General features: G+C 49.3%; 1 protein-coding gene across 3 annotated transcripts in view; it reads left to right on the forward strand.

The window, feature by feature from the left end:
- MYO18B (myosin XVIIIB) overlaps positions 1 to 14,521 on the forward strand; it is a 264,944-nt gene that overhangs the window by 183,708 nt on the left and 66,715 nt on the right. For all 3 annotated transcript variants that reach the window (XM_073886782.1, XM_073886784.1, XM_073886783.1), the window contains exons 37-39: positions 67 to 150; positions 1,141 to 1,278; positions 3,192 to 3,377. In XM_073886782.1, the coding sequence (XP_073742883.1) occupies positions 67 to 150; positions 1,141 to 1,278; positions 3,192 to 3,377 (408 nt within the window). The remainder of the gene's footprint in view (positions 1 to 66; positions 151 to 1,140; positions 1,279 to 3,191; positions 3,378 to 14,521) is intronic.

Below are 14,521 nucleotides of genomic sequence, written 5' to 3' on the forward strand. Positions count from 1 at the left end.
CTTGCCATCGGTAGTTTCCCAGCAAAGTCTCAAGGTGACTTTTTTTTTTTTTTTTGGTCTCACTAGTCTGCTACTGACATTGGGCAGATCCAAGAACTGCAGCTACAGCTGGAGGAAGCCAAGAAGGAGAAGCACAAACTTCAAGAACAAGTATGTGCTCAGAGCTGCCCTCGTGGCAGGGAGGAAGAGAAGGGGTCTCTCTGGGACCTCCCCATTTGGATCCTGGAAAACTGTCCCCCATCCATCCATCCATCCGTCCATCACTCAACTTCACTTGTGCACCAAATGAATTGAGAACAATCCCAGCAGACACACGCGCGCGCACACACACACACACACACACACAGACTCCTGCTCTTGCTAGTTCAGCCTCTACGCATGCCCTGCGCAGCAAAACTCATCAGCCATTCCATGCAAGATTTTCCTCCTCTGAGAAATGTTTCCAAGGAGAAACGGATGGTCGGGGCGAGACAGGATCCTCGTCTTTTGTGAAATCTTCCTTTGAAGCCATGGTTCTTCCCAACACCCCTGGATTTCACTCATTAGCTAGAGGGTTGCTCTTATCCATGCAATTCTCAAAGCCCTTCTAGAACTGTTGCGTGTGCCTGCTTAGGGTTTCTGCCTACGTGACAGTGCCTTGAGCAAATGTCCATAGGCGTAACACCAATAGCACAAAAATAATAGCAGCATGGGGCCTCTGCTGGGTACTTAACTATATACCAGGTACTAATTGCCGTCAATCCTCACACACACACAAATGAAAGAATGAGCTCAAGGAGGGGAACTGGCCTGCCCAGGTGCCTCCTGCTGGAAAGTGGCAGCGCCTGGCCTTGAACTCTGATGCATGTGCTTGGCTCCCAAGCCCACTCTTGGTTGCGTCCTGGGAAGCCAAAGCTTGCTGATTGAAAGTCTTATGATTGGATGCTGAAGACACACAGGAAACATCACCTCCAGCCTCTGCGACCCAGGGGCAGGGGCTGGTGGGAGGGTACCGGCAGTTTGTGCTTGTCCCTTGAACGTGTACCACCAGAGCCAGGAAGGAGGCGGTGTGGATGGGCCCGGGGCTGAGTCCCGCATGTGTCTCGATGCTGGGACTCAGGACCAGCAGGTGGCCAATGGACGTCTCGGGTTCGCCCCCAGCTGCAGGTGGCTCAGATGCGCATCGAGTACCTGGAGCAGTCCACCGTGGACCGAGCCATTGTCAGCAGGCAGGAGGCAGTCATCTGTGACCTGGAGAACAAGGCGGAGTTCCAGAAAGTGCAGATTAAGAGATTTGAGGTATTTGTGGACATGTAATTATTATTCAGGCCGAGAGCAGTGGGGCTTTTGTGTAAGCCCTGTCCGTCCTCCGACCATCCCTCCATCCTCTCGTGCCTTTCTCTGGATCCATATTCCTCCTCCATCTCCCATCCGTGTTGCTCCTCTCTGCTCCCTACTTTCTGCCTGCCTTCAACCGCAAGGTCTCATAGGTACCTATCCGTCCAGCCTACCCACCTCCATCCCCCTCCGCCCACCATCCCCCTTCTCTCTCTTCTTCCTTCCTTTCTCCAGTTTCTTCTCTTCCTCTGATCTTTCCCTTTCTTCAGACCTTGACTCTTCTGTCTGTCCACCTTTTTATCCACTGATCCTGTTCTGCCCATCTCCATCCACCCACTCATGCACTTACACTCGTGACACTCGCTTTGAGCAGAAATCCATTTTGCACTAGGTGTGTACCAGGCTCTGGTTTAGGCACATGGGAGGCAGATGTACAAAAAAGCAGATTCTGCTTTCCAGAAACATAGAGTTTTGTAGGACATGTGGGTGCAATATGTACTTGAAGACCCATAATACGGAGAGAGGCCTGGGAGGTTTGGGAGATGGTGTTCTTTTCAAGCTGGGGAATAAGGGAGGCTTCCAGGAGAAGGTGGCATTACTGCTGGACCTTGAGAAGGGCAGGTAAGACATAGATGGGCTGCGGCAGGGTTCAATGATTACATTCACCTTTAGCCCTGCGGGCCAGTGACACGAGCCACCACCCAGTGGACGTCACCACTGTCAAAGCTGTTTCTCATCAGCCACTCCCCTGGAAGTTCATAAAATAAAATTACGATAAAAAAAAAAACTTTCAGTGGCAGATTCTATGTCCACATTCACTTCCCCTCTCTGCCATCATGATTTGAATTTCATAGAATCCCAGGTCCTTGAGATGAGGTGCCTTGGGGACACCGTTTGAGAACTGCTTTTCTTCCTTTTAACCCCCCTGCTGCCCTTTGAAATTGTTGCTAAACTCTGTTTGAAAGGCAAAGGGCAATTGAATAAAGCTTTTCTTTTAGACCATTATTCAGTCTCTGATCTGGAGAGGGGCTCCGCGTCCGCGTCCGTCGTGAGCAAGGGCCTAAAATATTCATGCAGGCTCAGGTTTAGGTCAACACTCAAGTATTTGCCTATCAGAATCGATTGGCTCCGGCTTTGTCGGCCAACTAATGACTTCTGCAGAGCAGCGTTTGGGTTTGTTTTCTGTAGCAATGGTGATGCCCACAGTTTCTTCCTCTCTACTGTTTTATTGGGTTCTCTTGGCTTCTCCCCCCCTAGAAAAGGGAAAATGCCATAAAGCATTAGACCTGAGGCTCATTCGTGGAAGATTTTCTGATCAAACCTCCCTGTTTTACAAATCGGGAGCCCAAAACCCATACTGGGGAAGGGGTTTTGATTTCCCAACGTGGTGTGCTCCCCACTGCACGGCTTCATAGAACGATGAGGGCTGCTATAAATATTAATAATTCCTAACCCTTGTCTAGAATGTTCGATGTGCCAGGCACTGGGCTCAGCCTTCTGCGGAACTTAACGTTTTCAATTCTGACAGCATCCCTGGGACATAAATACTATCATCATCCCTGTCTCTCAGAGAGGTTAAATAACCTACCCAAGGGCACACAGCCAGAAAGAGGTAGTGGTGAGGATTGAACCTAGAGTGTATTCAAAAGCCAGGGTGTTCGTCCATATGCTAGGCTGCCTCTCGGTATAGCAGCTATCATTGGCTAGGTTTTTAAAGTAAATTCATTTCTGTATCAGAAATCAGGATTATCATCCTGATGACCTTCTACAAATGCACAGAGACTCAGCACAGGATTTCCCTCCCCAGAGCCCCCTGTCTCTTGCCCCTGGCCTCTAATAACAAGATGGATGTGTGCCCTCCGCTCCGACTCCAGGTCCTGGTAATCCGGCTTCGGGACAGCCTGATCAAGATGGGCGAGGAGCTCACTCAGGCGGCCAAGTCCGAGTCCCAGCAACGGGAGAGCAGTGAGTATTACCAGCGGCGCCTGCAGGAGCTGAAGGCAGACATGGAAGAGCTGGTGCAACGCGAGGCGGAGGCCAGCCGCAGGTGCATGGAGCTGGTGAGTGCTGTCCCCAACGCTGGCTCTCGTCTGATGGAGGATTTCGGGTGCAGGAGTGCCCTCCTGCTTTCTGAATGGGAGCCTCCTCCAGGGCTGCTCTCTGGGGGCCTTTGGGAAGCAGGGAGACACCAGAAGGGGATGGGCAGAGAAACTATGCTGCCATTGGCTACGGACTCGGGGGCGGGCCTGAAGTGGACCAATGGCATTCACAGCTGCTGGATGTCCACCCAGCATGTGTGCATTTCAGAATCCAGAATTTCTTTTCCTGCCTCACACATTCCACTCCAAGGGCAGGACAGCCTCGTGGGAAGAGGAAGGAACCAACATTGATTAAATGTCCACCTTGCATGGAGGCTTACCATCCATATCATAAAATCCTCCTAAGGACCCGGTAAAGTCAGAATATTATCCCCGTTTTTCAGATGTGGAAACTGAGGCAGGGGGCCATCAACATGCCAAATCGAGGCTCGGAATGGTACATTCACTTGCCCAAGGCTACACACTAGGAAGAATTTACACCCAGGCCCGTCCAACACTGTAGTCTGTGCTTCTATTGACTAAAGCATGCTTTGCTCCCGCTGTGGTCCAAGCAGCACTTAAAAATCTCTTCCCCATCAGGATGGGGAAAAAAAGAAAGTATAATAATAAAAACATAAAAATCCATAAAATGTAGAGTTTGGCATTTTACTAAATTTCATAGGGAAGAAAAAAGGGAGAAAAGATAAAAATGTGTTTCCTGTCCAGCGGGAAGTTCTCTCCCGTCATGCACTGTGTTTTTCTGAGCAGAGTTTCCTGTAGGAATCACAGGGCCTCTGGGAGAGCTGGCTCCGCCTTTTCCCCCGTGAGGTCCGATTTCCCTAAGACTCCGGGTTTCTGCTTCTGGGACCTGGGAGACATCTGGCACCCCCTTTGCGCAGCACCAGAGAGCCTTCCCTGAGACAACCAAGCACCTGCCAAGACTTAGCCAGAAGGTCCCTAAATCACCGTCTTTATCTCCTTCCTGCCCTGTCCACTCTGGTTTTGTGACGGGTCTCACCAACTTGTCCACCTGCAGCAAGTATATTTCTCGGGCCCCTGCCTGCCACCCACCGGGGCCCCTCTCATCAGCTTTGCCCTTGACAAGCCATCAGCGCGGCTGTTGTGTGGGGGGAGGTGAGGCTCTGCACAGAGACCCAGTTTCCCAGACAAAGTCCAAGGGCTAAGACTGGCAGTTCTTCACCTCCCATGGCCAGGGAGAGAGAGAGGCTCTTTCCTCCAGTTGACAGGATGACTTCCTCATTCCCCAGCCCTGTTTCTCATGCAGCTGAGGTCCCCTCCCGCCCACTCTGGCTGGGAGCAAGAGAACATCCCAGCCCGTCTGTCTCCTCTGATGTCTTCTTTAACTGGCCAGATACCCAGGCGTGCAGGCCCAGATCAAACAGTGGCTTTCTTCCTCTTCTCTTTGTTCTCCTGTTTTCTCCTCTCTCTCTGTGCCTTCCTCCCGTCTCCCTTCCCTTTCCCTATCCCCACTTTTAGGGACAGGTTAAGATCTTTAAAGGCCCTGCAATACTGAAAAGCTTATCGAGCAACCTCCATATATGAATTAAAAAAAAAAAAAAACTGTAAAGCACGATGCTTGCGTGTCTGCTGACACAAGACCTGCATCATTCTCTATTTTCTGATGGCAAGATGCTGCGTAAGTTTACCGAGACTGAAACCTTCCCTTTATTTTGGCATATCTGTGATTGGGTGGTGTATTTTCTAGGGCTGCCTTAACAAAGTAGCAAAAACCGGGTGGCTTAAAACCACAGAAATTTATTCTCTCACAGAATAAATTTGACTGAAGGTCAAAAGTCTGAAATCAAGGTGTGGGCAGCAGCACACTCCCACCGAAGTTTCCAGGGGAGAATCCTTCTCTGTCCTTCCAAATTCTGGTAGCTTCCGGTATTCCTTGGTTTGTGGCCTCTTCTCTCCAGTACCTCCCATTGTCTTCATCTGGTTGTTGTCTCTGCGTCTGTGTGTCTCAAAAACCCCTCTGCCTTTTTCTTATAAGGGCACTTATAATTGAATTTAGGGTTCACCCTGAATCCAGGTGGATTTTATCTTGAGATCCTTACCTTAATTATATCCATAAAGACATGTTTGTTTGTTTTTTTCCAGATAAGTTCACATCGGCAGGTTTTAGGAGGAGTTTTGGTTTTAGGGGGACCACCCTTCAACCGCCACAAGAAAGGAGGGCACGTTCTGCAGTGATCATGCACCTCTTGTTTCTTCAGGGACTCTGTGGATTAGCAAGGCTCAGAAGGACGATGTCAGGCTGGCCGACCCTTCCTAATAGTGGATATATCCCACACTCACCAACCTATTTGCCCTCAAGCACACCCCTTGCCTAAGGGCCTGGGATATTTCCACTGGGAGAAGAGAGGGTGTCCTCTTTTCTTGTATGATTTATTCACTAATTCATTCAACATTTGTCTACTCAGCTCTAACTATGGGCATGGTGCAGCAGTGGGCATTGGTGGGGAGTGGCAAGGAGTCATAAAGCCCCTGCTTTGTAGAAACTCAGTGTGGACAAAACGCAGCTCAGTGAGAGCACCTGTTGTTGAGCCCCCCACACCCCCATCAGTGCGGCATCCTGGTACTTCCCCAGGCTTCTCCAGGTTCACGTCCATGCCGCCCATCTGCTCTCTTCCATCCCCTGTAAGACAAAGGGACAGCTGCCCCATGCCATGCATTCTCTAATAAATTTTATCAAAAGCCTGCAAGGCAGTCAGCATTCTGATCCTTCCCTTCATGAGCTAGGTACCCTCAGGTTTTCCCCTGGGCCATGCCTGGTGCTCAGTGTCGGGGATCCAGCGGGGAACAAGACACATCTTTGCCCTCAAGGAGCTCACACCGAGTGGAGAGATATCGCAAAGACCATTATTCGTGTATTTTATACATTCACTTTCCATGCTTTAAGTTCAAATCTCCCCGGGAGGGATAGAATGAATTTTCTAACTCCTCAGTCCAAGCATGCATGCATGCATTCATTCATTCATCCTAAGCTTAGGCCCTTTGCAGATGTGGTTTTCTTTCACACTGATACCAAGCTCAGCAGGTGGAGAATGTGGAGGGGCAGCCACATGAGGGGCTTGGCCCAGGGCTGCAGTGTTGGGAGTGGCGGAGGTGGGAATGGGCGTCCCCATGTGTCCAGCTCTAAAGCTGTCACAGTGACCCTGCCCTGCCCTTTCGGTCCAATCCTGCTGAGAAATGGCTCTGCCATGGGAGACCCCCGAAAAGATTCCCCCCTGCTGGGCCCTGGTGAGAAGCGGGAAGGATGGTGATGGATCTCCGTTTCGTGTTCCCTCTGCCTGTCCCAGACTGCACCATTTGTCACCGTTGGTGTTGGTTTAAAGGGCTGCGAGTTGTTTCGTGTGAATGATTTATGCCCCTAGCTGGCTCACCGGCACGTCCAGATCAGGATCAATTACCCCGCCGATGGAACTTCTCTTCCCGGAAAAAAGAAAAATGAGATTTTGCCATTAATTTTAGTAAATGTACTATTCCTGGTGACTCCAGGAGCCATTATGGAGAAAAAGAATATTCTGGCTCTAAATCATTCAAGTCCCTTTGTCATGGGAGCGATGAGACAGCTCATCTGTGGATTTATGTCCTGTTGTTTTTCAATAGTTACAGAGCCCAGGGGAAACCACCTCAGTCCCAGGGCAGGGTAACCGAGGGAGGTCAAGGGCAGCTGGAAGGGCTGATGGTGAAAGGAAGGCCTACCTTCTGCCTGCTTTCTGCCAGATGCACCTGTTCTGGAGGCCGCACCTGTTGGATTTACCCTCCAGCACCTTGGCCTCACTCCTTACCCTCAACTTTCCTCTGAGCCAGGTGTCTTTTTCAAAAACTTCCCAGGCCTTGGAAAACATAGATTGGACTTCTGCTTACTCTTAGCGCACCACCTGGTGACCCACGCCAGAAATCCCAGTGGCCTGTCCCTCTCTGGCTCACACAGATTAATGGCCAGGCCTGCTGTTTTACCCTCTTTGGGTATTTTAAAAATCCATCCCCTCCCCCCCCCCCACCGCGTCTTCCTCCCATCCTTGCTGCCAGTGTGTTTAATTAAGCCCCATCCCCTCTGGTCTGGAGCTCTACAGTTACCTTCCAAACTGTTTCCCCACTTTCCCTCCACTCTGGCTCATCCCTGCAGAAGATCTTTCCAAAAGGGACATGCCTTACTGAGTTGCTCTTCTCGCTAAGAAATCTTCCGTGGCTCTCCACTGCTTTCCGAACCACATCCGGCTCCTTCCCAGAGCCTCTGAGATCTAGCCTCTGTGGATCCTCCTGCCTTTGGTGGCCTGCTTCTTACCACCTTGCATGCTCTACTCAAGCATGAAAGGACCCAACGCTGTGTTGTTTCTCGACTCACCATCTTTGTTCCCATGCATCCCTCTGATGCCTACTCAACCTTCAAACTCAAGTCAGGTCCCACCTCCTCTCTCCTGCCACCGCCCCTTGTGTTCCCCCCATCATGCAGACATGAATGGCCCAGGAACTGGGCCCTTGGAGATCTCAAGATCAAGCGGAGGATATGCTGGTGCCCCTAAATTGTTCTGATACGAGACGGGACGCATGGGCAGAGGAGGAAGTGAGTTGTTAGAACCAGGAGACACAGAGAAGAGTGCGTGGGTGGGTGCATCACGTGGGTGTCTCGAACGACGAGGCGGTATTAGTTGTTGGCTTTGGAGGAGCCGTTGTCCCATGCTGTCCGTCATGGCCCTGTCACACCTGCAAGTGTCTAGTGAATGCCTGCTATGTGTTAGGCAATGTCTGGGTTTCCAGAAGGGCAGAGACCCACCACAGTCAGGGCCATAAACGCCGACTTTATTCACCTCCTCTTCCTTTCTCCCTTTTCCTTCTTTCTCACTGCAGCTCCTCTGTTGAATGCCAGCCCCAGAATCCCTTCCTCCCACCCCGACACCTGCTCTCCGCCGCTGCTGCCCTTGCCCTCCTTCAGCTCTCGCCTGCCTGCCACGTGTATAGGTGCGGACGCGTCACCTCTGCCTCTCTTTCTCTCTCATCCCCCGAAATAATCGCTTTGACTCGTGTGTGTGGGTGGAGCGAGATCGATGCACAGCTTCTTGGGGCTACCGGAATGAATTACCAAACACTGGTTGTCTTAAAACAACATAAATGTATTATTTCGCAGTTCTGGAGGCCAGAGTCTGAGATCGAAGTGTTGGCAGGGCCCGCAGTCCCTCTGAGGGCCGTAGGGGAGAATCCGTTCTTCCTCCTACAATTTCTGGCGGCTCCGCGTGTTCTTTGGCTGCGGCAATATAACTTGAACCTCGGCCTCTGTGTCCACATGGCCTTCTTGGCCTTCTCTGCCTCTGTGTCCTCTCTTCTTCTTATAAGAGCACTCGTCACTGGATTTAGGAACCCCCCCCCAATCCCATATGACCTCCTCTTGACTAATTCCATCTGCAAAGACCCTGTTTATAACGAAGTCACATTCTGAGGTTCCCAGTGGACATGAATTTTGGGGAGACACTCTTCAGCTCACTTACAGGGCATTAGAAAGAGCACTGGACTTGGAGTCAGAGAGCTTGGGCAGGTAAGTTAACACGGCAGAACCTCAGTTTCACCAGCTATACAATGAAGGGGGGTGGATATGATGCAGCTGATCTCATTGGTTGGTAGTGAGGATCAAATGAGATGATTTATCTAAAGGTGCCCAATGATAGCACACAGTAGGGACTTAATACATTTCACAGTTTTCTTTCTTCTTTCGTCTCTCACTCTTCCTCTGTCTCCGATTCTTCTTCTACTTAAACTTTATCCTAAATCTACCAGCTTTACTTCCCCATCCCATCCCACGCCCATGATGGTGGATGGTTAGTGATGTTGGGCGGAGTTAGTGCTTGTTCATTACTTACCGCATGCTGGGCCTTGGGCTACGCACTTACATGGCTTCTCTCATTCCAACCTCTCCTTTTGAGCAAATTATCCTTATTTTACCAATAAAGGAACTAAGAGCCAGAGAGCCTAAGCACTTTCGCCAAAATCACATTCCCAGCAAGTGGCAGAGTCAGAATCTGACCAACTCAAACCCATTCTCCTACTCAGTAAGTTTTAGACACATAGTATTTCCTCACTCGGGTATATATTTTTTTTTAAATTGAGTCATAAAACGTAATATTGGTTCTGATTCTGTCGACTAGGCTTTATTGACTTTGGGGGTTCGATAATTGCCTGTAGGGGGGGCTGGCCCATGCCTTGTAGGATATTTCACAACCTTCCTGGATTCTACCCACTAGATGCCCACCCCTCCCTCAACTCCAAGTCATCACAATCAGAAATATCTCCAGACATTGCCAATGTGTCCTGGGAAGCAAAACCATCCCCATTGAGATCACTGCTCTTACGTGACCCTCACAGTGACTCTGAAGGCAAGACTCACGATACTCCCCACTTTACAGATGACCCAAAAGGCTTAGCAGGGTGATGGGATGTACCCAAGGCCACAGAAAAACCGGAGGGGGCACGCACATCGGGAGGAGAGGAATTCACAGACAGGAGGAGGAGGGCACCTTAACACCCTACACTCAGAGGGAAAGGACAGGAGTCATGCCAGTAAAACCCAGTCCCAAATTTAGGCCTGCCCCAGAGGTGACTTCACAGCAGAACCTAATTCTGAGCAGAATGGAAGGCCTTGCTGCAGACTGTGTACTTTTAATAATGTTTAAATAAAACATTTAAACTGGCTCCTCACTGAGCCTGGCTTGTCAGCCAGCCGGGCAAAATCATAAATAGTTAAGAGACAACCACTTAAGGCTCTACTTCTGTTAAATCCAGCATCAATTATATATGGCCCATGAATTATTTATTGGGTGTTACTTGGGGGTGTATTTTCCTCCTTTGGGGTGGGGGAGAAGCGGAAAGGTGAGGCCTGAAACAGATGATGGGCTAGCCATGAGGGTCTTGGCTCTCTTCTGAACTGGGGTGGGGGGGGGTTTCCCTACTCCCCATAAGGAGGAGACCTCCCCTTGATGTGATTGAGAGGTTGGAATGAATTTGGGTCTGGGAAGGCGCTCCCAGGAGAAAAGCTTGGGCCAGTCATGTGCTAGCAAGAGTTTAACAATCAGCTCTCCAGAGCAGGTGAGTCCTGGTGTGTAGTGTTCTCAAATCTCCCACCGGGGCTGATTGCAAGCTAACAACATGACATCACTGAATGCGGAATTGGGAGGCCACCCTCCATGTAGGATAGAGACCAAACACTTTAAAAGCACGGATGATAGTAAAATGGTGCTAAAATAATTAGGAAGTAATGCGTTTTGAGTATGTGGTTACCTTTGTTTTTTAATATGATTTATTGACTTATAAGTTTGTACCGTTTAATTCTTTTTTTAAAAGATTTTATTTATTTGTTTGAGAGAGAGAGAGAGAATGAGAGATAGAAAGCACGAGAGGGAAGAGGGTCAGAGGGAGAAGCAGACTCCCTGCTGAGCAGGGAGCCCGATGCGGGACTCGATCCCGGGACTCCAGGATCATGACCTGAGCCGAAGGCAGTCGCTTAACCAACTGAGCCACCCAGGCGCCCTGTACCGTTTAATTCTTAATGGTAGTTGTGTTGGACAACCGGCCTGCAAAGTTCTGGAAAATTTAACAGTTGTCTCATGCATACTGGTAGGAGCCCCTTCCTGCACACCAGTTGCTTGGAGTCTCCTTGGGGCGGGGTCACCATGCCCCAGTTAGGAGGTTATGGTGTCGAGTGGAAAGAGGGTAGCTTTGGGGTCCAAGGACTCTTAAATCAAACCTCATCGTTCACGGACTCTTTTTTTAAGCGAAATGACTTCACTGTCAGAACTCTGTCATCGGAAGGTCTTTGCCTTCGTGTATCAAACGGGTATGACCCCATCTACTCTTTTCTGAGTGGTTCACCCCATGTTCTCACTCTGTCCATCATGCGAGCTCCTTTATCTTTCCCTCTTGTCCTCGGAGAATCTGGCCACATCTGGTAAGGACCTTAGTTTTCATGTTCGTTCTCGTTTTCTCTTGTTGGGTTTTCTTGGCCACCCAAAGACCCATATTTCCAAACTGTAGTTTGGAAACACAGCCGTCTCCCACCGCTTTGCTGGGAGGCATTCACCAAAGCCCGATTTGAGGGTTTCCTTTAAAAAATAAAACAAAAACAAAACAAAACAAAACAAAAACAAAAACAAAAAAAACCTCTCTGTGTTTTCCTCCTGCAAATGACCGGGAACTTCAGAGCATAAAGCTGAATTATTTTGGCTGGGAACCGAAGTATTTAAAAAAGGCATTCCATATGGAGGGCATCTGGGGCCATGAGCAGGGTGTAAATAATACCTTTTATGGCTCTCCTGATGGGGCGATAGCTCTCCTAATTACTGCCCTGTTATTTCAGTGTGATCCAGAATGGCCCAACACGTTTATAAACTCCCTGTTCAGACTGCTTTGCTTCCCACCCATCATGGCCTCCTGCGTTCTCAGTAAGCTAGCAGGAGGAGATGTGGGTATTTATATCATTGCCCCCTCTGGGCACCACGGGCTCCTGTCTGTCTCCCCACAAAGGTTTCTCTACAAAAGAAACTTGGTCCTGAAAGGGATGTGGGACCCCATGCCACTAGCTTCAGACACGTTTCTGGGACGGAATTCTTCCCAGCTATCTTTATCCCAAATGATGAATGTGCTTGTCTCAATTCAAGAGGTGGTATCGTCTAATGAAATGAGTTCCTTTGCGTCTGCCTCCGAGATGAGATATCTTGATAATAAAATCTATTACGGAAAGCCTACCTAGGAATAATTGGGTCTATTACTCCCCAACTTGTGGCGTTGTTTCTGCATTGAGAACAGGCTCTCCTGTAATTAATCAGAATTTAAAGTTGCTAATACCAATTACAAATAATGCATGGAGTGTTGAGATGGTGAACCGAAGAGTAGATACTAATCTTGTCCCCTGAGACTTCACCGATTGAACTTTTGTCACTTCAGACTTGCTGGAAATTAGAGTAACTTAACTGTGCAAAGTTAATTATTTTAAGAAGGAAAGGGGGGGCAGGTATTGATTGAATGTTGCAGGTGTACATTAAATTATTCAAGTAGATCCAATTCAAATTGTTTAGATGAGATTATGCTTCACTTAATTGCATGTCAGAGAGGCTCGGGAAGGTTAATCTTCACGATCGAAAGCAGGATCACTGCACGGTTAGACATCTTCAGAAGATAGTGGTCCCAAGGAAATCGAGGGGGTCCCAAATCAGACTTGATGTTCTGATTCCAAACACTGACGTGGTTGGAAGGGTGATTCGTCTCTTTTGGATGCCCTTTTTTATTTTGGCTGAGCTTAAACAATAAGAAGGCAGAAGGAGACCTCAAAACTTGAGGATAGGCACAAGAAGTGGGAAAGAAAATGGCTTTTACTGGGAGAATTGGCTGGTTTGGAATTGCAAGTGTAATGTAGCAGGAAAGGATGAACGACCTGGTCTCAATTATGGTGCTTTGGGTTGTAAGTGACAAACAAAATTCCAATTGGCTTAAGCGAAAGGGAATGTCTTGGTTCATCAAATGGAAAATCTAGTGACCTCTGATTTCAGGTCCAGTGGAATTCAGGGGCTCAGATGATGTTGACGGGTTGGATGCAGTGTGTTAGGGCCAACTCACACCAGCTCACCAGAGCTAATTGTGCACATCTTTTCCTAACCGTGTGCTTGAGGATGTCAGGTTGGAAGACTGACATTAGCGATTGAAGGAGAATTTATACCGTGGAAATTGGTAAATGCTCCAAACCAGGGCTTCCTCCATTCCCACCCAGCCAGTTTTAAATATTTACCAGGACACCACTGGCTGAACCTTCCTCTCCATCCCCATTCTCAGGTAGGCTTTTCTTTCCTAGGGGCAGCAGTCAGGCTGAAAAATGATCAACAAATTAACCTCAGTGATAAGACGGTTCCTTGTACCCAACATCTCAGACAGAAGTCCCGAAATGGCATCTCACTGATTCTGATGGGCCTGGCTTGGGGTCCCTGACCATCCCTAAAGTGAGCACCAGGGCTGGAAGGGGGTAGTCTCTGGTTGGATGGTTCTGGGAGATGCACCCAGCCCTGCATCTGGGGGTAGAGTCAGCCCTATTCTAACCATGCTGATGGAGAGTAGGGGAAGAAGAGTTCCCTCAAGGAAAACTGGAAGGAGGGGGAATGGATTCCAGAGAGAAGCCTTTGGAGGCCCACTGCAGAGGCCGTGTCTGTGTGCCTTGCTTGACCTCCACAGACTTTCCTCTGCTCTGCCCCAGGTTCTCTTTATGTTTTCTCTTTTCTACTTATTCTCTTGTCTCTCCCTCGACTTTTCTCCCCTTTCTGTTTTACATCTTTTCTGTGGCTTTTGCAGCTGGGAGGTCCCATAAGTAGGACAGATCAAAGAAAGGGGAAAGGAATCTAGAAGGGGAGCAGCCTGATTTTCCTTTCCCTGCTCCGTAAGGGAGCAGCTCCTGTAATGGGAGGAGCCTGCCTGGAAGCCAGGGGGCCTGGATTCAGGAATCCCACTTATGCCTTTTACTAGCTGTGTGACCTGGGGTCCGGCCTCTCCCTGAGCAGGGGCTCCCTTTCTCTCTTTCTGCAAAATGGATCGGATCACTTCTAAGGCCCTTGTTGCTGAGACATTGTGCAAGGCTAGAATTCGGTGGTCATGGAGCTGTGAGGTTTGGGTAGGTCACGGTGGCAGCCTCCTCTGGAAGGAGCACACCCCTGCACCCCATGACCTCTGCACAGGGTCGCAGCATCTCAAACCCGAAGCTATTTAGGCTCCTTTGTCCCATCTGAGGCTTTTCCAGCCTCAGACTCAGACCGGTAGAAATTCCATGTCCGGTTAAGCAAACCGCAGTGCTGAGAAATCATTCCTTCCGCAGGCGACAGAATCCCTGTGGAACCCTCCCTCTCTCTGGTGCCTTCCAGGTGGATTCTGTACCTACCTACAGATTCCAGATGTGGATTCCAGATGTGTCACCTTATCTCTGAGGAGATGCAGAGAGGCACCCTTTTGCTTCTCTCAGCTGGGAGACAGCAAGGAATGATCCAGAGAGTACCACGTTGTTGTTTTGTTGTTGTTTTAATAGCCCGTGTCCCACCCCCTTTTAAATCCATAGCTGAAGCAGATTTGTGGTAAAT

This window comes from Callorhinus ursinus, unplaced genomic scaffold (genome assembly GCF_003265705.2).
Source record: "Callorhinus ursinus isolate GAN/ISIS: 27379988/994484 unplaced genomic scaffold, GSC_fseal_2.0 scaffold72, whole genome shotgun sequence".
Classification (NCBI taxonomy): domain Eukaryota; kingdom Metazoa; phylum Chordata; class Mammalia; order Carnivora; family Otariidae; genus Callorhinus; species Callorhinus ursinus.